Source organism: Taudactylus pleione, unplaced genomic scaffold (genome assembly GCF_031769625.1).
Source record: "Taudactylus pleione unplaced genomic scaffold, aTauple2 ptg000129l, whole genome shotgun sequence".
Taxonomy (NCBI): Eukaryota; Metazoa; Chordata; class Amphibia; order Anura; family Myobatrachidae; genus Taudactylus; species Taudactylus pleione.
The window spans coordinates 7,332,874-7,359,720 of NW_028284531.1; the positions used below are offsets into that span (position 1 = coordinate 7,332,874).

A 26,847-nucleotide genomic window follows, 5' to 3' on the forward strand; every position below is an offset into this window, starting at 1 on the left:
AGGACTCTGCCAGTACCAGGAGATCGTTCAGATAAGGTAACAGGCGGACTCCTTGCAACCGCAGGTGAGCTGCCATAACGGCCATAACTTTGGTGAACACCCGAGGTGCTGTAGCCAAACCGAAGGGCAGAGCCTGAAACTGGAAGTGGTCCTTGACCACTGCAAATCTGAGGAAGCACTGGTGTGCTGGGACAATAGGGATATGCAGGTAAGCATCCTGAATATCCAGCGACACCATGAAATCCCCAGGTTCCACTGCTAAAATAATGGAACGCAGGGTCTCCATCCTGAACCGAGGAACCCTCAGAAATTTGTTGAGGGATTTCAGGTTGAGTATTGGCCGGTAGGACCCATTGGGTTTCTGCACCAGAAAAAGATTGGAGTAATACCCCAATCCCTTCTGAGACAAAGGAACTGACACTATAACTCCATTCTGGAGCATCGAGTGCATTACCTTCTTGAGTTCCTGGTCCTTGTCCTGATTGGACGGAAGGCCCGTGGTGAAAAACCGGCAGGGAGGCCTCCTGCAGAAGGAGAGGGCATACCCCTGAGAGACCACTTCTCCGACCCATGTGTCTGAAGTGGTCAGACACCAGCTTTTTGGGCGAATTTCAGAAGTCTGCCTCCCACTTTGAGGTCCCCCAAAGAGAGGCCCGTCCCGTCAGGCAGAAGGGTTGTCATCGGACTTGGAAGTGGGACGTCTGGTACTCTAGGCCTGCTTCCTGGGCTTTGCAGGTTTCTTGGCGGCAATCCTCCTAGGAAAGGACTGTACCCTGGGTCTGTTCTGCGTTCTATAGGCCCTTTTTGGAATCAGCATCCGCCTTCCAAGAACGCAGCCACAGGATACGACGAGCCGCCACTGCTGCCGAGGAGATCTTGGACGCCATGAGGCCCATATCTAAAGCTGCCTCATTAATGTAGGTAGCTGAGTCCCTTAAATTACCCACCAACTCCACCTGTTCAGGTGACGAGTCTGGGTCCAGGGATGCCTCCAAGGTATCAGCCCAGTGCTCCATAGCTCTTGCCACCCAGCACACGGCCAAAGCCGGCCTGGACACGCCTCCTGCAAGGGAATATTTCTACCCTGCGATCCGTTGGATCCTTTAAGGAGGACATAGGCAACGTAGCACTCTTTACTAGACGTGTAAATCCACCTGTGGCGGGTTATTACATTTTGCAAAATAATTATCTGCAAAAGGGTATGCCACCGCAAACAGTCTAGGGGGCTGGTAACGCTTACCCGGCATTTTCCACGCCTCCTCTAAATGATCCACTAGCTGATCAGATAGGGGAAACACTGTAGTATCACTTTTAATATCCTTGAAAAAGGCATATTTTGATTTAGCTACAGGAGGAGCGCCATGCTCAATAACCAAAGCCGTGCGCACCGCACCTATGAGCCATCATCTGTCATCACAGCATCCTGATCTTGATGAGGTTGCAGGAGACGCTTCTGCGCCCGCACAGACAACTAGCCCTGTAACACCCTCTGACAGCTGTTGTACTGAGGTAGACAGTGAATTAGCCCACGCAGGTTCATGGATGACCTGAGGGGGCGTCAAGGGGAAACTCTGAGGTACGATTAACTGTTTAGGAAACCCCTGCATAGGGGACGACACCATAGACTGCTGTGAGACCCCCATCTGGGGACACGCAGGGGTTGTCGTTAACTGGCCCACCAGGATAGTAAGTGCCGCAGCAAAACAAGCCCATGGTAGCTCCTGCACAGGTGTAGTGACAGAAATCGGCCGTGCCACCGCAGGCACGCCTTACATAATCCATCAGAGTTACCATCACCCTCTGCCAATGGTACCTTGCATACAGTACACAGAGGCGGAATGGGGAAATCATGCTCACTGTCAGACATACTGAGTGTGTGACCCGGAGCTGTATGTGACCACCGCACTTCACAACAAGTTGTATAGTGAATTATAAATCCCCCTTTCAACACCGCACCGCAAGGGCTTGTTAGCAGAGAAGAAAAACAGGGATAGGGAAAATAGCTGACAGTATGTGAAAGTAACAGACAGCAGCGCTAGCCCAAAGTCACATACAATGCAGAATATTGAAAACCCTGCAGTATCTGCGCTTCATCAACTAACCAGACCTCAGCCTGGTAGGAAACAGCGCTGCATACACTCAGGGCTGCCAAGAGAAATCGTGGGCCCCGGTACAGCAACTTCCCGGGCCCCCCCTGGAGGAGGTGTGGCCACAGCATGTTGGGGGCATGGCTGTACTTCTTTGGGGGCGTGTCTAACACATGAGAATCACCCGCTACTAGGAGCATGACATACCTCCCAGCAGCTAGGACAAAAATATTCATTATTAGGATGGTGGGACAATCCCATAAAAGCTGCATTTTTAGCAGGGTGGGGGCCTTCTCCATAATGAAATGTTGAAATCCTGACCATATATGGGTTTAAACTCAAGATTAGCATTTCAATTATTTTCTTCTTCTTCTTAGAGGCCCAGTTGTCTGCAGCTTTTTCAAAATCAAAGTCTGTAGGATCTGGTCCCTCTAGTGACATCAGCATCAGATTATATAGCAGTTGATAGTTCCCCCCTCAGTAGATGTACCCAGTTATCATCAGTTACTGTCCAACGTCATTAGTTACTAACCACGTGGACATAGAGGGGGAATATAAACCTGTAAGCAAGCAAAGCGAGCCACTATGCCTTAAGCGTGGCGAGTGGACAAATTTCTGCTTTTATGGCCTTTATGGGCATGGAACCGCAGTTCTGCCCTCACTCCATGTCACTTCCATGTACATCTACAGAAGGGGATCTATACACTGTACAGATTATATAGTGTGCTCTTCTTTATGTCATTACTTAAAACAGGTTTTAATTCATTTGAGAGTAGAAAAGTCTCTTAGAGTGGTCCAGACACTGCCCACTTACTTTTTTGTACACAAATATATTTTTCAAGAGATGACCAGATACTACCCACTTGCTTTTTGCACACACATATTTTTTTTGCATGAATATCCCAGGTATTGCCCAATTCTTTTTCAACAGCAGCCCTGATACTGCATCACTTGATTTTTAGACACGAAAAAATTTTTTGAGAGCTGACCAGACACTTCCCACTTGCTTTTTACACAAATATTTTTTTAAGAGTGCCCCAGATATTGCCCAATGTTTTTAGACACAAATACATTTTTTAACAGCGGGCAGACATAAGCCCCACTTGCTGGCCACACATACTCAGTAACACACAACATGTGTCCGCTGAAACGAAAAGAGTGGACGCAGGCTGTCTGTCCACTCTCTTCATTGTTCACCATCAACTGCATGCCCTTTCTTACACTGGAGGAGGGACCTGCTCTGCTCTCCAATTTGATGCCTTCCGGGAGCTATGATGAGGCCACTGACATGGCCAATAAGTTACGCTGATGTTTCTATATGAAATTTTAGTGCAGAGTGATGTTTGGACATTTCAAAGTGCCGGGCAGTAGGGGAATTAAGCGTGGGGAGAACATTGATTGATATATAGATATATTTACATACAGTACATATACACCTGTAGCACACACAACTATATATAGTTATGCATATACACACATAACTATTATATATATATATATATATATATATATATAAACGATTGTCGTAGAGAAGGGCACTCTCCATACAAAAAAAAGTTGTTTATTTAGGCTAGATATGGCCGTGATACAAAGAGATGTCAATCTTCCAGATATGAGTCTAGATACATGTCGTCAACGTTTCGGTCCCTGACGGATCTTCCTCAGGACATTACATCATATATGAATAGAAAAATAATAATTGAGGCATCTATCATAATAATATCTGTGGAAAAAAGAACAAAAACAAGAACACACAGACTAAGTCTCTCAGGCTTCAAAATTACGTGACAAAAAATATAAAAATAAATATATATAAATAAAACAAATAAAGTTGCCCAACTGATAAAAAATTATACCCCAACACAAAATAACTAAAATCAAAAAACACATAAATATAAGGTAATATAGAAAATATACTATACTATGTCATAATCTCAAAACAATAAATGCACCCCACAAAATACTGTATTAAATGTATATGCATGTAACGTTATCACATATAAACTCAAGGAAAGGAGCAAGTGACCAAAATCGCTACTATGAATCACTAGTGAGTAGAGCAGAATATATACAGTCATCATGTCACCCCTGGTAACTATAACACCAAATCCTAATGCAACATATACAGTAAGAAATATACCTGAATCAGGTAATGAAAAACGATCTAAGCAGTCACACTCTGCAATACACAGGGACCAGCAAGTACACAGAGAAGACAAATCCAATGGTCCAGAGCAGCTAGACAACAAAATAAATATATACAAAGATAAAAATCAGCATGTCACTAGACAACCTACGTGCTAAGGTCATGTAAGGAACAAGCCAAAGGTACTTACCAACGCGGGACAAAGATGCAACCTGCACACACTCTCTATCACTTAGAACGCCTGCTTCCGTGTGACGCCAGTGAGCATGCCGCTCAACAAACCATCCCGCTATTTGAACCGGCACATCCGGAACTAGGTCACGTGACACGCACGCCAGCGTGTAAATTTCCTCATTAGCTATGGAAACGCAAAAGCTTGCGTTCCATTTCAATTATGAAAACACCGGCTCTTAGTAACATCCGCCCCACTCAAGTCACGTGTATATAACCCGATCTCCGTACTAATAATCATCATAGATAGAAACGTGGGATGTCTCACACAGGCATAATTACTGTGCCTGCCTATCAGTACAACATTAGCCACAAGGCTGATAGATGCAAAACTAAACTAATATCGGCTCTACCACACTGGAACCATATCTTAAACCATCACTATCCACATGGCATAATAGGTACCCAAAATACCAGAGCACTATACAAAAATACGCAAGTTCAGTGGTGCTAAAGCCACGTATAGAAGCCCGAGACCAAATGCCCATACCACCACCAGCAAGACCTGTCTAAATGACACAAAATTTGAAGGTGGCTATAAGTTATCACAGACCTAACCAACTCAGTGACCCACATGTGAAAAAAGAATATGTTATATAAATAAATCAATACATAAAAATTACACCAGTGTACTCGAAAATAATAATAATAGTGTGCAGAGAAAAAAATTAAGAAATTAAATAATTAATTAATAAAATAATTAATAAAATAATAGTAGATAAAATGAAATAAATAAAGTACGCAATACAAAATGAGAATAATGTAAAAATAAAAGTCAAAAAAAGAGACATGCAAGAATGCAAAAACATAAAATCTACCAAAAATTCCCAAAAATACTGAGAAATGAAACCACACCCCAAGACACACCACTGTGGGAAATCAGCGCCACCATAGTAGAAAAAGGGTTAAAGAAATACATCAAGTGGATTGTTCTCATTAAGGCCCTTAGGGGCCACAGTGTCCAATCGATGTATCCAGTAACTTTCGCGTTGTTTCAATAACTGAAGTCGATCACCACCCAATCTTGGAGGACGAACCCAATCAATGAGTTTGCATTTCAGACTCGCCACTTGATGTTTTTGATCAAAGAAGTGTCTAGCTACCGGCTAATCTGAGGACCCAGAGCTTAATGCTGCCCGTATGGAGGCCCGATGGTTCGCCATACGATCACGAAATTTACGCGACGTGAGACCAACATAATTTAGTCCACAGGGACAAATCAAAATATAAATCAAATAATCCAATGTACAATGTAGATGGTACTTGCTGTTAATTTTCTTGCCTGAATGGGGATGTGGGAAAGAGGGACCAGTCAGCATTGAGGTACATGTGATGCAGGAAAAAACAAGAAAAACTTCCAGGTCTAGCAGTCATGATGTCCTGAATAGAAGTATTATCATTCGGGTAGATTGTGGGGCGCAACAACAACTGCTTGAGACTCTGTCCCCTCTTATAGGCCATCATAGGAGGTCCCACGTGTTTAAATGGTAATTGTCTGTCGCTAGATACAATCGGCCAATATCTTCTTAATGCCTTTTGAGTAGTAAATGCATGGTTATCAAACTTGGTAACAAAAATCTGGCGATGTTCTTTAGAAGTGACAGAAGATGCCTCAGTGCAGGATGTTGCAAAAAATGTTTGTGCTTTTCTCAAACATCGTTCTAAAATATCAAACTTGTAGCTTCTCTCCTTAAATTTATTAGTCATTTCTTGAAGTTGCCTGTCCCTATTACTGGGATCACTGTTTATCCTCATCACTCTCAAGTATTGGGATATCGGCAAGTTGTTTTTCAATGCTGGAGGATGAAAACTCGTCGGCCACAGTGCCAAATTTCTATCCGTTGGTTTCTGATATAATGACGTGCCCAAACGTCCGTTTTCTTTGGTAATGGCCACATCAAGAAAATTTATAGTAATGTCATCAATCTGACAAGTAAATCTAATGGGACTGGATAACATATTTAATGCGTCAACCATGCAGATAAATGCTTCTTTTGTGCCATTCCAGAGTATAAAAATATCATCAATAAACCTACGATAAAACATGATACAGGTGCTGTACTGCGGATAAATAAATTCTGACTCATACCTAGCCATATAGAAATTAGGCGTGCATGTCACGTGACGTATTTCCGGATGTGCCGGTTCAAATAGCGGGATGGTTTGTTGAGCGGCATGCTCACTGGCGTCACACGGAAGCAGGCGTTCTAAGTGATAGAGAGTGTGTGCAGGTTGCATCTTTGTCCCACGTTGGTAAGTACCTTTGGCTTGTTCCTTACACGACCTTAGCACGTAGGTTGTCTAGTGACATGCTGATTTTTGTCTTTGTATATATTTATTTTGTTGTCTAGCTGCACTGGACCATTGGATTTGTCTTCTCTGTGTACGTGTTGGTCCCTGTGTATTGCAGAGTGTGACTGCTTAGATCGTTTTTCATTACCTGATTCAGGTATATTTCTTACTGTATATGTTGCATTAGGATTTGGTGTTATAGTTACCAGGGGTGACATGATGACTGTATATATTCTGCTCTACTCACTAGTGATTCATAGTAGCGATTTTGGTCACTTGCTCCTTTCCTTGAGTTTATATGTGATAACGTTACATGCATATACATTTAATACAGTATTTTGTGGGGTGCATTTATTGTTTTGAGATTATGACATAGTATAGTATATTTTCTATATTACCATATATTTATGTGTTTTTTGATTTGAGTTATTTTGTGTTGGGGTATAATTTTTTATCAGTTGGGCAACTTTATTTGTTTTATTTATATATATTTATTTTTATATTTTTTGTCACGTAATTTTGAAGCCTGAGAGACTTAGTCTGTGTGTTCTTGTTTTTGTTCTTTTTTCCACAGATATTATTATGATAGATGCCTCAATTATTATTTTTCTATTCATATATGATGTAATGTCCTGAGGAAGGTCCGTCAGGGACTGAAACGTTGACAACATGTATCTAGACTCATATCTGGAAGATTGACATCTCTTTGTATCACGGCTATATCTAGCCTAAATAAAAAACTTTTTTTTGTATGGAGAGTGCCCTTGTCTACGACAATCGTTTTTCTATTTTTGGATCCTAACAAATCCTTGTGGCACCCCTATGTTGGCTTGCTAAGATTGATGTGAGTGCAAGTCTTCTGCATCTATATATATATATATATATATATATATATAGTAAATATATCAGTGTTGGGTGTATGGCTAATCAGCATATACACACTTTGGGGATGTATGTATATACACTATAGAGTTTATCACTACAGTGACTTTGTTACTCACTGTGCTCTTTCCTTGCACCGCACAGACAAGCCTTCACCTGCCTGAACCACATGAAAGATCACTCGGCCGGCCCCACCCTGTCTGCCTGTTTCTTCCAGGTCTGTCACCTGGAGCCGGCTACAAGATAGATACACTCGCGAGATGATAATGTCATCATCTCGCGAGACCCAGTAGCTCCGCAGCGGCGAGATGCACAGTACTACTGGGAACTGGGGAGGTACAGAACAGTCCTGTCATCGGCACTGACTTGCCATATGACCGAACCGGACAGCTCCACTCCTACCCCGACCACTCCCCCCACTCCCCGTGGTGGTACACTAAAAATAAAATAATTTAATACATTGAAAAAACATTAAAGAGAAAGAAACTTGTGCTGAGTATTAGTGTGCTCCGGGCCCCCTAGCATGCCCGGGCCCGAGTAAATAGTACCCGCTCCCCCCCCTCTCGGCGCCCCTGCATACACTGACCTTGCAACGGAGGGGAGGTATGAAGGGGGACCCAGACCACGATGCCCGCGTTAACAGCTTCCAGCAGTGTTTGCCACATGTATTAAAATGGCCACCGAGGAGCAGAGGGAGGGCTGGTCCGAGGGCGGAGCATGCAGATGCCTAACCACCTTGTGGAGAGGCCGTGTGCAGCGGGGGAGGCGCAGGCTGCTTAGCAGGGAAAGCGCACTCCCCTGGCATGCATTTAACCCCTGGGACGCTGGACATTTACTGTTTCTGTCCAGTCCTCAGTCCCAGCGGGTAGCGGAAAGCGCAGGGATCAGTAGCCTGGTTCCACACTGCAGCCAGTCCCCAGGGAGCCCCCTGCCTGGGGACTAAGGACTGTGCTATTCGGCTGGGACCCACAGCGGGACCTTGCCGCTTACCTGAACCCCCGTAAATCCGGCCACAGTCCAGGCAACTGGGGCCACAGCTAGCTGTGACCCCAGTCACCCACCAGCATCCCCGGATCAGTACTGGCGTTCTGGTACCAGCGGGGTGTAGGAGCGACGACATGGACGTCAGTACAGACTATCCATGTTGTCTGCTCGTTAGATGTGCAGCCACAGCTGCATTGAAGAACTTCAGGGGCCTGCAGACCCCCATTCTGTACGGTGCATCCGACTTTGGCCAGGCACCGACGAAAACTGAGTGCCTGAGGCTCGGGGGCGGGGTATAGGAGAGGGACCCCAGTGCATCCTGGGAGGATGGAGAAGTTTTTAACTCTGTGGTGCCTGGATGTCTGCCGCCATCGCCGATACCCTATGGACCCTGATGTAGAAATACAGGGCTTGGCAATATAGTTCATTGTGCACAGAGTTGCATGCAGGTAAGCATGCTGTGGCATTCACATTGTACATAGATATATTGGTAATGGAATGCTACTGCAACTGCATCTTAATGTGTACACATCGCGCTTCCCCACTTTTCCGTTTTCAGACGCAGCACTAGTAACAGGACTCAGACCTAATCTAATGGTGGGTGCAAGAGAGCCATCTGAAATCGATGTCATCTTGCCATAGGTACAACTCAAACACCCATGACTTTCCCACAAGATGTTTGCTTTACATGCATCCGTCCAGTTGACACCCAGAAAGTACCATTACATGTACAGAAAAGCAGCAGAGGTGCTTCTGCCCACAGATACATTGCAGTGCAAGAGCAGTTTGCTAAAATTCACAATAGGCGGCCACATACAGTATGGAGCTACAGTAAGTGCGAGCCAGAATCAAGCCCAGAATTGCAACTTATTCCTATGAACAGAAGCATTATGATTGGCACATATTTAAATGTGCTAAAAACAATAGAATAAGACAGACGTTCCCAAACACGGTCCTCAAGGCTCCTCAACAGTTCAGGTTTTAGAGATGTCCATGGTTGAGCACAGGTGACTTGATTAGTACCTTAGTCATTTTGATTTAACCACCTGGGTTCAACCACGGACATCTCTAAAACCTGAACTGCTGGGTAGCCTTGAGGACCGCGTTTGGGAACCTCTGGAATAAGCCTTTTGGAATTCTAAATCCATATATCTAGACTCGGGGACAGATTACATGCGAGCTGTTGTTGGGAGCTCAAATTGCACATTTTCCTGCCCATTATGGTAGGCTGTTTCTGCACGCACGTCCATAGGCTGTGCGCAGAATCAGCTTTCTGTAGTTAAAATGCGGAAGCTGCCGGGATGCGTACTGGCGGCTTCCATGTGTTAACTACAGAAAGCTGATTCTGCTTGCAGCCTATGCTAATTGATCTGCCCTTCTGTGTTTTTCATCAGCAGACCCCCAACTTTTGTAATTAAAGATTAGATATAGAATGTTTATGTAGTAAATATAGCATCACAAAATACATTTAGCAATACAGGTCATTCATCTAATATCAATGGCATGCACTGAAGGAACTGTGTGACATACAATAGAATTAGAAGAGAGTGTAATGTCACCTATGTGACATGGCATTTTGTAAGTGGATGGGAGTTAGTGAATACCATGCCTTTCATGCTCACTAATAGTGTGCAAGTGATAGGTGTGGGCACCAATGACATGGAAGAGACTATAAAACAACTGGAAAGCCATGCTTGTCACAAAGAGATCTATGTCCACTCTTAATACTAATTTGTAGGCCAACTGCTTGTAAGGGGATGTTACTAAATCAGAAATGATGAAGAGGCCTACTCTAACAAGCTGGGGTAAACTTCAGACAAACCAGCCATAGGAGGTTGGCAAATCATATTTGAAGAATTAGAAATCTCAGCAGCTAGAGCTCAGCAAGCAGGCACTACAATTGCTCAGCTAGGCAATATAGTCAAAGATCTGTTTAGTTTCTTGTTCAGTTGTTGTTAGTCAGTGATTAAAAGGCTGTGTAACAGTAACTTTAGGGATCTATTTACTAAGCATTGGATGGAGATAAAGTGAACGGAAATAAAGTACCAGCCAATCAGCTCGTCATTTTTCAAACACAGTCTGTGACATGGCAGTTAGGAACTGATTGGCTGGTACTTTATCTCCATCCAAGGCTTAGTAAATAGAAACCACACATGCTTAGGTTCTGTGCAGTTGGTTTTATCTCTAAAATTATTCCAACAAACAAGATTGGTGAAGGTGAATAATGGATGTTTGGAACGTAAACTGAAAAGGCATGAGAAATAATATATATATTTTTATCATTAGTTTTATTTATATACTGTATGGCTAAAAACAAACATTTTGCTCTACAGAATACATTGGAAATGTGTGTATTGTAATATACAGGCCTATAAGATTAATTACTGAAGGTCTGAAATGGGAACATGGGAGGGAGAGTTAGCAGAAACTCACTTACACTTTTGCTGCCAGACCGTTTCACATCTAAACAACAAAATATAACAATTAATTACCAACAGGCAACAGAGAGGAAAGGAAAGGAGCATTAGCAAAGTAGAACAAAATCCACACTGATATGAAACTTTATTTGTACTTTTTCAGTAGAAACAAAGACAGGTTTCTGACCCACGTAAATATTGACACCTTTGCTAAATCCAGCCCTTGCTCTGTACTGAAGTAACTTCTGCTCCATGCAGCGCTAGGTGCAGTGTTTACAATCATGCCACTTACAGTCAACAGCAATTCTTAGCTGTGACCAGCTGCAAAATACATAAGCCATAAAACTTATTTTTCAATAATTATGCAGATATTGAAACACGGTACTGAACCAGGCAAACAGGATAAGTGGTTAAGAGGGCAAATAACCCTGCTCTTTAAACATTTTACTGTGGATGTCTACTTTTCCCAGATACTCGCTACAGCCGTCACAAGTGGGAACCAGGGCTGTAACTAGGGTAGTGTGACCAGTGCCATGGTACAGGGCACCGCAGGACAAGGGGTGCTGTTCGGGTCTGTCAATTTTCTGTTTATTATCATTCTCACTTGTAGCTTCCTCTTATTTTATCCCCAGCATCTCCTGGCCTCCCCTATCTCCTCTCTGGCCCTTCCCCAAGAGGCCATGCCCCTTTTTCGGGTGCTTCATGTCCCTATTTAAAAAAAAGGGGGAGCGCCAATGCTCTTTCTGGCACAGGGCACCAAAAAGTCTAGTTACAGCTCTGGTGGAAACTATCTGTGGGATGATCAGGCACCCTAAGAGGGTGCTCAAATTTTGGCAACAAGAAGGTGTGTCGATTACCTTTAGTTCAGATCAGAAGAACAAGGTGAATGATTTGCAGTGCTGAAAGTCAGTTACAATAATATCTATATCAGGGATAGCCTTGGATAGGACATAATGCATATTTAAATGTATAATATGAAGATAGTTTAATCCATATTCCCCAACAGATAACTTCAGATAAGAATCCCTGTTAACCAATTTTTTTTTCGATGACTATTGACGTTCAGTACTTATGAATGCTTTCGGTGTGTCTACGTTAATACAACACATACGACCATCCATCCTGCTTCTGAGATTTTAGAGCAGAATGGAAATAAGGTCTCCATAGACTGATCAGACTCCCCAAAGTGACACAACTTTTGTAGAATTGATAAGTGAAGTCTGAATACACGGAGGGAAACTGTGCATGTAAAAAGCACATTTAAGCACTGGGTACAGAAGAAACACTAATCAGGAAAAGAAATTACCTTTATTGTCATAAAATCAGGCACATAAAAGATTGTTTTAAAATCGTCTGGTAGCTCTGGCTATATTATAATGAGTAAGTCAGACAAATAATATATGGAATTTAGAACTCTGACAGATATCTGTAGAATACAGATTTTACAATAGTGTACTGGTAAAACCTAATTCTTTAGGATATTTCATATAGACAGTGGCGTCACTAAGGGGGTGCGGGGGCTGCGGCCCGCACCTGCTGTCACCCTTCAAGGGGGTGACACCAAGAAGAGCAGCACATCACACCCGCGGGCCGCGGCACCACCGCCGACCATGCTGCTGGAGCCGGAGGAGACACTCTTACTGTATTTGCAGGTCTGCCGTCCGTGTCCGTCACACACAGGCACAGAGAATCTCTCTGTGCCTGTGTGCGGTTCTGGACGCTGGCCGCGATGACGTCATCGCGCACGCCGGCTCCGCTTGTACTTCTGGGAGCCGCCTGATGGAGGAGGGACTACGGGCCTGTGAGCGCGCTGCATGTCAAGAACAGAAGGACTCAAGTGGACACACCCAGAGGTAAGTACTGACTCACTGCACAGGGAGGGCACAGCATAAGGGGGATTACTGGGGGCCGGGGCCACTGCATAAGGGGCGCTGGAAGCACAGCTTAAGGGGCATTGGAGTTCCATGCTGGGCACTGTATAAGGGCACTACTGGGGGCCATGGAGTACTGTATAAGGGCACTACTGGGGGCCATGGAGCACTGCATAAGGGCACTACTGGGGGCCATGGGGCACTGTATAAGGGCACTACTGGGCGCCATGGGGCACTGTATAAGGGCACTACTGGGCCATGGGGCACTGTATAAGGGCACTGCTGGGAGCACACCAGGCACAGCTTAAGGGGCACTGCATAAGAGGCACAGCTTAAGGGGCATTGCTGGGTGCACTACCACTGCATAAGAGAGGCAATACTGGGGGCACTGTATAAGGGCATTACTGGGGGAACAGCTTAAGGGGCATTGCTGGGGAACTGCATAAGGGAGGCAATACTGGTGCCACTGCATAAGGAGCGCTACTGGGGGCACAGCTTAAGGGGCATTGCTGGGGGCACTGCATAAGAGATGCAATGCTAGGGGCACTGTATAAGGGCACTACTGGGGGCAAATCTTAAGGGGCATTGCTGGGGCACTGCATGAGAGGCGCTACTGGTGGCACAGCTTAAGGGGCATTGCTGGGGGCACTGCATAAGAGGCAATACTGGGGGCACTACTGGGGGCAAAGCTTAAGGGGCATTGCTGGGGCACTGCATAAGAGGCGATACTGGGGGCACTGATTGTATAAGGCATACTACTGGGGGCACTGTATAAGGGGCACTAATGGGGGCACAACTTAAGGGGCATTGCTGGGGCACTGCATGAGAGGCGCTACTGGTGGCACAGCTTAAGGGGCATTGCTGGGGCACTGCATAAGAGGCGCTACTGGGGGCACTAGATAAGGCGCACTTCTGGGGGTACTGTATAAGGGACACTGTATAAGACACACTACTGGGGATACTGTATAAGGGGCACCACATAAGGGGCATTACTGGGGCACTTCATTAGTGGCATTACTGGGGCACTTCATTAGGGGCATTACTGGGTGCACTGAATAAGGTGCGCTACTGATGGTAAAGTATAAGGGCGTGATGATGTCACAGACTGTGCGCGGCTGCGCCGGGTGAGTGGTCCCGTTCCAGCCTTCAGCATACACGTGGAGAATTGTAGTTTTCTACTTAAGGTGAGAGTTGTTTTGTGTAAATTAGCCTGATGACAGTGCCTGATTAAACAAGCACTGAAACGTTCAAATTTAATGCCAGAGTTGTGTTTTCTGTAAGACTATGGAATGGTGCACCCCCCGCTGCTGTGTGTGGGTGTGTGTGTGTGTGTGTATGTATGTATGTGTGTATGTGTATATATATTTATATATATATATATATATATATATATATATATATATATAAATAAAACAAAAAATGTAAGATACAGACCAGCACACCACCATAAGTTGCAGAAAATATATACTGTATTTAAATGTCCATAATAAAGTGCATTAGCATATTTATCAGCAAATTTATACAGAACGTATTTTTAAATAGGCGTGTTACCACAAAGCAGCCATGTCAACTGTCTTGGTCGATATCCGTCGGCATGATACGATGGTGACCTGGTAGCCAGATAATAGTCACTTTTGGGCAGGCTATCGCCCCTCCCCCAGCCATATCAGTGAATGTAGCAAATGGCTGTTTTGACTAATATGGCTGTTTGTTATACTCGATAAGTAACACGCCTATTTACAAATACATTCTGTATACATTTGCTGCTAAATATGCTAATGCACTTTATTATGGACATTTAAATATATAATTTTTGCAACTTATGGTGGTGTGCTGGTCTCTAACCTACATTTTTTGTATAATATCTATGTCTATTGAATCCTTATGTGACGTCAGCACCCAATGAAAATTTGAGCCAGGCTTGTGTGCGTTTTTTTTCTGATATATAGACTTTTATTTTTTTTAGGTGAAGGGGGGGGGGGGTGTCACCATGAGTTCTGGCACCGGGTGACACCAACCCTAGTGACGCCTCTGCATATAGATTTCTAAAGACAATCATATTTCTTGAGCATTTATGTTATTCCGGTAGAAAAATGTGTCTCACATATACATATGGATTAAAAGGTATGCAATCATTTTTGGAGATATTCCAAACGATATTCCTACTTGTTAGTATTCTGTGAGGCTGCTAAATGTCCAGCGTGTTTTGAAAATACCACTAGTGTAAAATAATATGCCCAATTATCTATAAAAGCTGGGCAAAACATAGCTGCACTCGGATGGTAAAAAAATAGGGCTGAAAGCAAGAAAGTGTTTGACTTGGAAGTGTGTGAGGATCACTACAACGAACAATAACGTATTTACTCACCCGCTCCAAAAGTTGGGTAAGAAAATTGAAACATGACAGATAATAATATATGCAGTCATGGAAAGTGGCATTGGAGATGCTGTAATACATTTAAATGAAAGGAACTATTTTTTCTCAATATAAATTGAACTTGACATCGTATTGTGTGACATGAAAGTATTTGACTTGGCGTAGTAAAAAATATATTTTATACACAAAAGAAGTCTGTGTTTATAAGATGCTGCAAATGATGTGCATGCTAGGAAATTAGGCTCTTGCCGGGAAAACTAATAGAAAAATAGTTAAAGAAATATGCATGTTCGTCTCACATTAATAAAGCCTAAATATATATATACCCACTTGTCTACTCGATGCATAAGGCTGTAGAATTGTAAGGTAGAATTTAAACTTTCATAGCCCAATTAGTATTTTTCCACTAGTATTACAATGTCACAGAACAAATTAATGGTGACCGAGTGGCAGCCTTTTTGCTGCACCCGAAATACTTTGGTCCGCCTCCAGCAAGCCCGGGCCACTAATCTAACAATCATCAGGGTTTTCAACTTTAACACCACAGATTGTTAAACTTAGTATACAGATAAGAAACCAAGTATTTTCCATTAACAGCTCTGGCTTTATTGTAAGGTTTACTGGTTGAAATCACTGTTGCTGTCTCATAAATCAGGAAAGAGATAAAAGCAAATACAAAAAGATAAATAACTTTGAAAAATAGTTTTGTTAATTAGGAAATCTATCAAATATGATAAACAACACTGCTTTCACATGGAAGAGATTACTAGTTTTTCTGTGCAAGGCATCACCTCTTGTACTTTGTGCTGGATTTAGGTATCAATATCTGGTTTTTATTCTGTATTTGAACATCTCCTTATTTATATCTTGCATTTAATTCTCAGTATGTATACTTAAACTATAAGTACAACAGTGTACTTTAATTTCTGTTTTTGTATGTTAGAGGTTATCTTCAGTACGCTTTTACTCCGGATATTCAAACGGGATGTAGTCAGCATTACAACAGACGGGATGCCGACGGTCTAAATACTGGCGCCGGTATCCCAAAAGCAGTCGGGATCCCGGCCCCAGAATACCGGCCCCTAGGGGTTAGGCACAAGGGGGAGGATTAGATTTAGGGTGTGGGGAGGTTAGGTTTAGGCACTGGAGGGAGGTTAGGTTCAGGGTAAGGGTTAGCATTAGGGAACTTACCTGTTAGTGTCGGGATTGTGACTATCGAGATGGCGCTGTCGGTATTCTGACAGCCGGAACCCCGACAGCCGGGATCCCATAACCAACCAATACAAACAACTGCACAGTACCACTTTTGCTGTTTTGTATATTAGATGGTAATGAATACCTCCTAGAATTTTGTTTGTTAAAGTTATGATACCATTACCGTGACGTGCCAATGGTAAGGCAGCATGGTCAGAGAATACTGGGGGTCTGACTGTGTAAGGTGAAGTCGTGACCACATACACCAGGAATGTGCCTAGCACTTCAGAAGTGCTGCACAGCTCCTAATGCCTCTGCCTTCCCCACCAAAGCCGCAGACACTGAAGGAGGGAAATGCTGTCCCAAACATGCAGGCAGTTGAGATTCATGTCCTGACTGTCGGGACAGTTCCCATAAGCCAGGTCTGAACATTTTAAATCTGGACAGTTGAAAGGTATGGATAATTCATTTTACCTGATCCACATCTGATCAGAGTTTAATCATTGACATGTGCATGAAGTAATTGGCTCAATTTAAGACTATTTCTTAAGGTGACTAGATCATTTGGCATGACTGAGGACATGGTTGCTCACTGACGTATGAACAATTTGTTCTTTATGCTGGATGTTATACTCAATATCTGTTTTTATTCTGTATGTAAGGACATATTTAAATTTTACTTAATTTGCCATGAGTGCAATTACCTAGTAACTGTATAAGTAAATATGTAGTGATTATTTTGGCATTGGTCCAGGATAAATGTGATGATAATGTGTCCTGGGTAGATACGCTTTGTATCCAAAATTTAACTTTTACTGCTAGTGTGATTTATACAGTTTTTATATGTTACATTTGTGGGGCTTAAGACATTTTATGTATCTAGTCCATCATTATGTGGGTTAAAAAAAAAATGCATGCTGCCATATCACCAAAAACATCTGGTCTGCTCAAAATAAAATAATGAGCTACGTAGTGCCGGCTTTTCACATGGCTTTGCCTCTAGTACCTAAGTCACAGGATAAGGCCATGAAATGCAGACATGTCATGACCCTGACATCATATGGGACTGCAAGTTGTTAGGGTGGTGAGCGTTACCTTTTCTGTTATGTACCCCACAGAAACATTACAGCAAGTATTTTATTTTTGTTAGGGGAGGAACCCCTGTACCTTTACTTAAATGTCTAGTATAAGTATTAACTTAAGTACTAACTTGATATACCACGGTATATCTAGGTGTTTATCGATCCATCTTAAATATATCCACACATCGGTACACTCACATAAATACTAGAATTACTAAAACAATCATTTATGTCAACAAAACCCTTAAAATGATTAGCAGATACTACAAACATGAGAAGCTTAAACATTAATGCTAAACAATGTAAAATGACAACATCAGTTCATAGAGGCAACATATATATTGTGGTAAAAGCAGAGGAAAACATATAATTGAGAGTAATGTGTGCCCTAGATTCCTGGCTTCTGTCGGATGGATAGAAGCTAATTGGCAACATTGATTGTCAAAGCACCTGTGAAAAGTTGATATAAGGCGTGTCAGTTGCTAGTCAGTCTCTTACTACCTGGGGAACAGGCAGCAAGCCTGTTGAGAAACACTATGATTAATGGCTGTAAGCACTGTGCTAAAATTTGTTTAGGTAAAGACGGACAGGCTAGACTTTTATTTATCTTTATGCTGCATAAAAAAACTAGCTGCAGATACTTGTACCAAGGTCCTGGACTGGTGTGCTACTAATCGGATGCTTTGTGCACCTGTCTACCCCAGGAGATGGCATCCTTACCCTGATCTTGCCATAATATATATATATTATATGTTTCAGTGTTTTGAAATATAATAATGTTATAGAAGAAAGTAATACTACACCATGATAATAAATTAATATTTTGCGATGCAATGCGCATGTGTTAAAGATTTGGTCACATACTGGCATGTTGCAGTGTGAATGCTCACATGAATGCATATATACACAAACATATAATACACAGGTAAGAGTCAAAGCATACAGCTGTTTTAAATATCTATAGGACCATTCTGCAAAAAGGTATTTTGGGAAAAATGTGCAAATGGATATGAGGAAAAGAACTAAGAGAAAATGGGTGAACTGTAGGGTGACAAAGGGGCAATTCTACAGTGACTATTACATGAGGTATGACAAGCCTGGGTGTTCAGGTGCAGGAGTGACAATGTTGCCCCCACTGCTTACCTGTCGGCTGCTGAATGAAGCAAGAAGGAAACAAAATTGTTGACATAATTCAATGAAAATGGTTATTTCTAACAACTGAAACCAAGAAAAGACTCATTTTACTATGGAATGTTGATTTCACTACAGGTGAGGAAGATTCATATGATTCCAGTGGTTCAAATTAAGTTAAAGACAACACTATGGTTTAAGATTTAAATTGATGTAATTACACTATGACATGAAATTTTGATTTTTCATTTTCTTTTTGTTAGCTGAAAGACAAGCAATATGCAGATGAGCTACAAAAATTGGGAACATAGAATGGGAGCTGTAGTTCTAAAGTTGTTCAGCTGCTGCAGAAAATGCAAATTTACATATAATGAATTCCAAGCTTCTTGTGAGCAAGGATTGATTAAGATAATGACTTTAATGGGAATAGCTCTTTAGCTTAGCTTACCTTACATAGAGAGAAATGGGTACTACGGTATTAAGTATGATGATGTATGACCAGAACGTCAGGAATCCTGAGAACACAGCACTGTTCACCACCTCGTCCCAGTATAGATAGATTCTGAAACGACTGCCTACATGGTGCTCCCAAATGGAGTTTCCAACAGCTAGAATGATTCCCATACAAACCAGGAATCCAAATATCTGCAATACAGGCAACAAACCCAGTAATAGTTTGAATACAAAGTTAAATTTGTATGCACTAATGGTTACCAACAGAAAAATAAAAAGCTAAAAATATAAAATTATGTTAATGGAAGAAAATACACATTCTTTGAGTCTGGTTTTCCAAGGTCACTTGATACTGACAAAAGATGTAATATAGATGCAATATAAATAACAGGATGCCTTTTAACCCACAATGTAGCAGATGACAAATTAACTCATAATTTGTCTTCTTGAAGCAAATGGTAAATACATTTATATAAATTTAAGTGTCATACTGCCAAGGGCAGCATACTACATGGTATGTAGTGCTGGTGCTGAAACATAGGTGAATTAATTTATTTAAAATGTATCTGTTGCCTACACACATCTTGTGAATATTGGCTTAGGCCACAAAATCACCTGCATATAATCCAACAACAAGTACATAAATGCTTATTCCTTTGTAGAAACTGCATGTTTATAATGCAGAGAAATGCGTAATGACAGTTCATCTGAGAATATAGTTGACATAGGGCCTGATTCAGCAAGGATCACAGTTGCTTATACGCACACAATTGGATGATTTTGGGGTACTGCACATGCATCGCAGTGCGCAAGCATCACAGTGCGCGAGCCGGCCGATGTGATCGGGACTGCGACCGCAGAGTATACGCAGACCCATGGCAGAGTGATTGACAGAAAGTGGCGTTTGTGAGTGGTGATGGGGGGGGGCGGGGTCATCGGGGGAACGCAGGCGTGCCAGTGCGTTGGGACGGAATCATATAAATTAGCCACTGCGATACCAGATACCACGTGAGGCCTCATAGCATCCACTAAAGTAAGCAATTCCTGAGTAGGGTCTGACCTGCCTTAACTGTGCATATGGGTCAGATGTTACTCGATATTACCGATTGTTTAGCTATGTTGCCCAAGTATACGGATGTGAGTAGGAGGAAGTGGGCGTCCTTATGTTAGGCTGAGGTCCACTTGTGTTCAGAATTCACTTCTTTTTGTCATCTACAAGTCCTTCATGTATAATATATAATTAGATATTGAGTATTATATCCAAATCCAGCTACAAAGTATCAGTCTAAAATATTACAGGCATATTCTTGTTTTTTTTTTTTTTTTTTAAATCTCTGGTATTTTATTGTTTATTTATGCAAGTGAATTTGTGGTTTGTATTCACCCTGCACTTTTTACTTTTCCGTTTTGTTTGTAGCTTCACTTGTAGAGATGCAGTTGTCACTTTGGGGAATAACTTTCTGTGTAATTGTAACAAATAGTGATTTAATATAGGCAGTCTTTAAGGTATGTGCCTATTAGTTTATTGTTTTGGTGTAGACTACAAAATGGTTGTCTCCACTGGGAGTAATTGATGCGTAATATCAAATCCAAGGTGACCAGTGTGCTGAGGTTCTTAATCAACTGTTATGGATATGTATTAAGGTTACATATCCCATATTTACAGATTTAAAATACTTCACAGTTATTCTGTCATAGCCTAATCATTTACTTCTTCTCCATTCAAGAAACCCTTTTTAATAAAAATGTACAAGTTTTGTAGAGATTAGTTTTTTGAAAAACATATGTAAATATGACAACATCCTATTTCTCTAGTTCATTGTGCAACTACTTACCCATAAAACTAAAGTATTCATTAGCCGATCAATGCTTGTTCTTTTAAATTTAGTTTTACCACTGTTTTGCATTAACTTAGTATCTGGACCTGCAAAAAAAAAGTACAAAATCAAGGGGTATCTGTAGGCTCATCTGAGGATCATTGGGTATAGATCAAATACACAAAGAATTAAGTTATATGCTAATGCAAAAACATTCCATTTTAATCTTCAATTAAGAATACTCCTAGTCTAGATTCATACATGTGCTAAGAAATTAGGGAATAAAACATCATATTAATGAACTATGGCAATGACATACATATAACATGGAGTGTACAATTTGCTCTCACGGTTCTCTCTCTCTCTGGGGCTGAATATGAGATGCACACAGATGTGACTGTGTCTTCTTCCGCAGCCGCGTTAGCCGCTAATGCCGTGGCTGATTTAATTAATACGGAGACGATGCAGTTCCATCTCGGTGTATCTTTAAACATGTTTCCATGTACTTTTTACACATTGTGCTTTTACCCCAAAAATTGAATGTACTATACTGGTTAGCATGCACTACCACATGGAAAACAGGGCATGCTGCATTGTAAAATAAACATTTCCAACAATATTTTAAAATGCAATGGTAGAAACTTAATTTGTTCTATTTTGAATGCACTTTTCATGTGCTTATTAACATTTGAAATGCAGTTTAAAAAGAGCAAGTATGAAGAGGCATATGTACAAAAGTGAAATGTCATAAAGAAAGTCTTGATGCAGATGAAAATATAAAGATTGACTGTCATTAAGGGGTGGTTCTGAAAAGTTAATATTCTTACACTGAAGCCATGGTATTCCCATGGATGTAGCACTACAATATATCTGAACTGAAAAAAATTAGACTTCGCATGACGTTTGCAGTGTTTATTGGCCACCTCTTGCTTTCTAAGGAATCGGTATGAAATACCGCCGGCGGCATCGATTCCCGGCAGCGCTTGGCCGACAACAGCAGAGTTCCCGGCAGCAGAAGCCCGACAGCGCTGAAAATCCCGATCATGGAAAGGTAAGTATTCTCTAACCTAACCTAACCCTCCCTAGGGGTGCCTAACCCTAATCCCCCCTCTAAGTGCCTAACCCTAACCCCCCGCTTCCCCGCTGCCTAAACCTAAGTCCCCCGGGGGGGTGCCTAATCCTAAGTCCCCCCCGGGGGTGCCTAACCCTCCCGGGGGGAGGGTACCTAACTCTAAGTCCCCCCCGGGTGCCCTAAACCTAACCCTCCCCCCCCGCGGCTGTCCACTCGCGGCGCCCGGCATCCCTTCGATCGGGATGCCGGGCGCCGGTCTCCCGGCATCGGGGAAATGTCAGGTGTCTACATCTAGATGCCCGAAATTTCATCCCTCGCCGGGATATGACAGTCGGGAAGCCGGCTGCCGGTATTAAGGCAGCCAGCTTCCCGATTGTATACCCTTTCTAATGGGCGAAAAACAATAAAACACTCATGTAAAGATCCTTAAATTATGTTAATCTAAAGGTATCATCGATCTGAATTCTAGGAAAATATTTATTCGAAGATGCAAATTTCTAGTAATGAAAAACCAAACAAAACAGAGCTGACCTTGGGAAACTGACACATTGTAGTATTAATAGCATGGTGTTGTTCTATAAAAACTTTATTGTTCTTTTATCTGGCAGAGGAAAGTTGATCAGAGAAAGACACACTTTAATTAGGTTTATTAATGCCTAAAATGCACTTTCTTGCTTTAGTGTTGCAATGAAGCAGACAAATACTGCGGAATTAACATTTACAAATCCTTCTAGTTCTGATCATACTTTGCTACCTAGTGCAACACCGCACCATACATTGTGACTTATTATGTTAATGGTTGGATACCTGCAAAGATCACCATTCCGAAGCACCATTCAGTGTTCCTTAGAACACATCCTCTCAAAAGCATCTTGCTATTATTCAGAGAATACTTGCTATCTTTCCAGATTAGTGTCCCATTGAACTTGTCGAGTTTGTTGTTTGGGGGCTCACACAGGATTTCTCCTGTAAAAATAAAACCCACTTCTCAGAATACAGTTATTTAGGTGAAGAATACAAAAATAGTTTTTTTCATTAATGGAGAATTCCAGTCAAGACAAATAATGAAAGTGAAATCATACCCTCTACCTGTTGCTTACCTTGGTCCTTGTAACTAAACCTTTTTTCATGGGGCTTGTATTTTTTTTTTTTACTGTTGATACATAGAGATGCGTAATGTAAGCTGCTTTCATCACTAGACTCAGCAGACAATTCTGACTGCAAAGAAACAGATGTCCCGCCAGCCTTGCTCCACAGGCTGGAATCTTGCTGCTCTTCTAGGACTTTAATATAGTATCAATCAAGTAAAAGACACAGACAAGGCGGCTTTTGGGAACATAAGGGGTTTTGTATTATTGTGCAAACCCTTTATACTGAAACCTTCCCCCTACATACAAAAAAAGAAAGGGGGAGGGGCTGATGGGAATGAACAATTGAATGAGACTGCAAACTCTGAACACTGGCGGATTAAGAGGGGAATTCAATAAGCAGCAGTATTTTACTGTGGGCTAATTGATCCCCTGAGGCTATTCAATTAGCCCAGAAGTGCAGCACTCACCAGGGATTTTTTTTTTCACCACTACAAAGGCAGTAAAATCCTCCAATAAGAAGGTGGTTAATGGGTGTCGCAACTGTTAACTCACAAAACCATGAACTTTTTACGGGTTTGTGTGTAAACACCCGTTAACACGTCAATTTAACGGGCATTAACAAAGGTATCAGGTGATAAAGGGAGCCTAATTGAATAGCCCCGGGCCATAAAACTTTTCGAGGCTAATTAAATTCCCCCTAAGTGCATGGATAATTCACTGCAGATTAACATGGAACATTTTCCATAGACTGGTATTGTAGACCTATGGATGGCCTGTAATGTACTTGTAGTAACAGCAGCAGAAATAGGTGCTATTCTGTGCTTTGTGACAAGGTTAAAGAGGGCATTCTCCACAGAGGGCTGTTACCCTTTCTTATAGGCAGGATGAAAGTTTACAAAGGGACTGTCCATAAAGAGACAATCTCATCAGGTGCTGCAACCTCAAGGAGATGGAGGAATGATGCAACCAGGCAAAGGAAAAGTGTATGGAAGAAACGATTATTAGGCTGGCAAAATAATACATTCAGTTTACATGGAGTTCTCCTTTGATTAACAAACATGTTACCTATTTTCAACAAAGGAAAGCACCATATACTTAAATATGAAAGAATGTGTTTAAAACATGACATTTCACATATCTTATGATTTCCATACCACATCTGATCTATAATTACATTTACCTAATATGAGTTCTCTCTAGACAGTATTATTACTAGCAAATTAATAAATCCACAAATCCATGCACTTATTACAGCTGACTTTGGATGTATCACTGTGATCCATTTGCCACATCACATTTTTAGTTTATAAAGAAGCAGTTAGGGGCTTATTCTTTGTTAAGTGAACCCAGCTGGCAGAACCGCTATAACCGTATAGGAAAGTGTGCCAATTGGTAGCCCAAGAAGCTCAGCACAGTTATCAAACTAGGGAATATGTTAAATACCATATACACTTTTTTAATTATGAAGAACTGGATTTTATGTATCATGCATGTGAAATAATTCTGTGGAAATTGAACACGCTTAATTATAATATATTCATGCAGTATTAGAAGTTTTATTTTAGGATTAGTTTGCATTAATAAAAACATACAAAGAACTGATGCACAAACATAAACCCTTTTTAGAAAGCTATAAATGTAATGACTGAAAAGAAAGATTTATTTTTTTTAATCTTGTTTTTGCATATTTCTTTTGACCTTTATTTTATTTACTTTATTTAAGCTTTGGACTGAATATTTTCCAAACTCACACGAGAAATGATGATGCATTTGAAATGGTGCAGGAATGTGACAAGCTCTAAGTTTCACAGTGCCTGGGCTGTAAAGTCAGAAAAATTGTCATGTGTGCAATTCATCTATATATATATATATATATATATATATATATATATATATATATATATATATATAGTGATTCTTAAAATTCATTGATCATAAGGAAGAAACCTGCTTTGGAAATTCGCCCTATAAGGGATAACAGCAGGACAACTAAAAGCCATCTTCCACTGTTATAACCAATGGGAAATTAATTGTGTAAGCAATTTTTATGTATCAATGTTTTATGTCAATTTGACAGAAAATTGTTGTAATAAATGAATTATTTACCATACCTAATAGTAGGCCACTGGGCCATTTCTTGGGTGTTTTCTTTTGGTGAGTGGGTCTTTTTTAGGAAGTTACTTTTCGGAGCCTATGTAATCTTCTATCAATTATGTTGAAGTTTTTATAGAAGAGAAGTGATTAAAAGACAATATTGGACTTTCATTTATATATAAAAAAAATTTGAGCAATAACATTCAATTATTATTGCGCCCTCTAAGTATTGTTTGTGTGTGTGTGTGCGTGTATATATATATATATATATATATATATATATATATACACACACACACATATATATATATATATATATATACATACACACGTCACATTTTATATATATATATATATATATATATATATATACACACACATATATATATATATATATATACATACATACATACACACGTCAAGTGGTTTTCCTGCAGGTTTAAGATTATTCTATACAAGATTAAAATAACGATTGTTAATTAAAAACACATGCAAATTGGAGGTTTGTAATTCATAGATGAAACTCTTTAAGTAGATTTGTGCTTTAATACAGATCTACATAAGTATTTAATTAGAGAGGAGAACCAAACGGTTCATTTGTGTCTTAAATAACTCATGGCTTCAAAACTCTAATTTTATCATCTTAAATTTACACCTTTTTATGGACACATCACTCTGAAACTTGACTAAATTAGTACAAAGTCTGTCCCATTGCCCAAAGTTCAATTATCAACACGTACCAATCTAAAACCTACCATTTTGCATACTTATAAAGGCTCTGTAGACACCTGCTAAAGAAGTTTCCATCCAGAAATGTTCATTTTCCACTCCTTAAGGTCATTAAATTATCTTAACCCACAGGTAAAAAAATGTTTGAGCCAGCATGGAGGCACAGTGACTGGAGTTTATATGATTGTATTGCTTTCCCCTGGGAGATCCAATTTATATATTGAAAAGCTTCTTGTGTTTGGCCAGTTCAAAAAAGGGAAGGCAATCGGGAAGCCGACTGCCTAAATACCGGCATCCGGCTTGCCGAGTGTCTTATCCCGGCAAGGGTGAAATGCCGGGCATCTAGATGTAGACGCCCGCATTTCCCCGATGCCGGGAGACCGGCGCCCGGCATCACGATCGTAGTGATGCCGGGCGCCGCGAGCGGACAGCGGCGGGGGGGAGGGTTAGGTATAGGGCTCCCGGGGGGGACTTAGGGTTAGGCAGCCCCTCGGGAGGCTTAGGGTTAGGCTAGGGGGAGGGAGGGTTAGGGTTAGGCACCCCCGGGGGGGGACTTAGGGTTAGGCACCCCCCGGGGGACTTAGGTTTAGGCAGCGGGGAAGGGGGTGGTTAGGGTTAGGCACTTAGAGGGGGGATTAGGGTTAAGCACTTGGGGGGAAGTTAGGGTTAGGCACCCCTAAGGAGGGTTAGGGTTAGGGGGGTTAGGTTAGTGGATACTTACGTCGCACTCTGCTCCTGTCGGGCTGCCGCTGACGGGAATCGAACCGTGCGGCCGGCGGTATTTCATACCAATTCCTCAAAAAAGCATGGTGTGAGAGTCCCATGGAGCCCCAGGATACTCCTTGGTTCTGAAGCGTACTCCCGCCAGCACAAACCACACAGCCACTGAGGAATCAC

The 26,847-nt window shown here is 41.6% G+C and overlaps 1 protein-coding gene across 2 annotated transcripts in view; it reads right to left on the reverse strand.

Annotated features, from left to right (window-relative positions):
* ATP8B4 (ATPase phospholipid transporting 8B4 (putative)) overlaps nt 1-26,847 on the reverse strand; it is a 245,667-nt gene that overhangs the window by 66,029 nt on the left and 152,791 nt on the right. For both annotated transcript variants that reach the window (XM_088472812.1, XM_088472813.1), the window contains exons 11-13: nt 22,844-23,002; nt 20,983-21,071; nt 19,143-19,339 (exon numbers count right to left, since the gene is read on the reverse strand). In XM_088472812.1, coding sequence (XP_088328938.1) covers nt 19,143-19,339; nt 20,983-21,071; nt 22,844-23,002 — 445 coding nt within the window. The remainder of the gene's footprint in view (nt 1-19,142; nt 19,340-20,982; nt 21,072-22,843; nt 23,003-26,847) is intronic.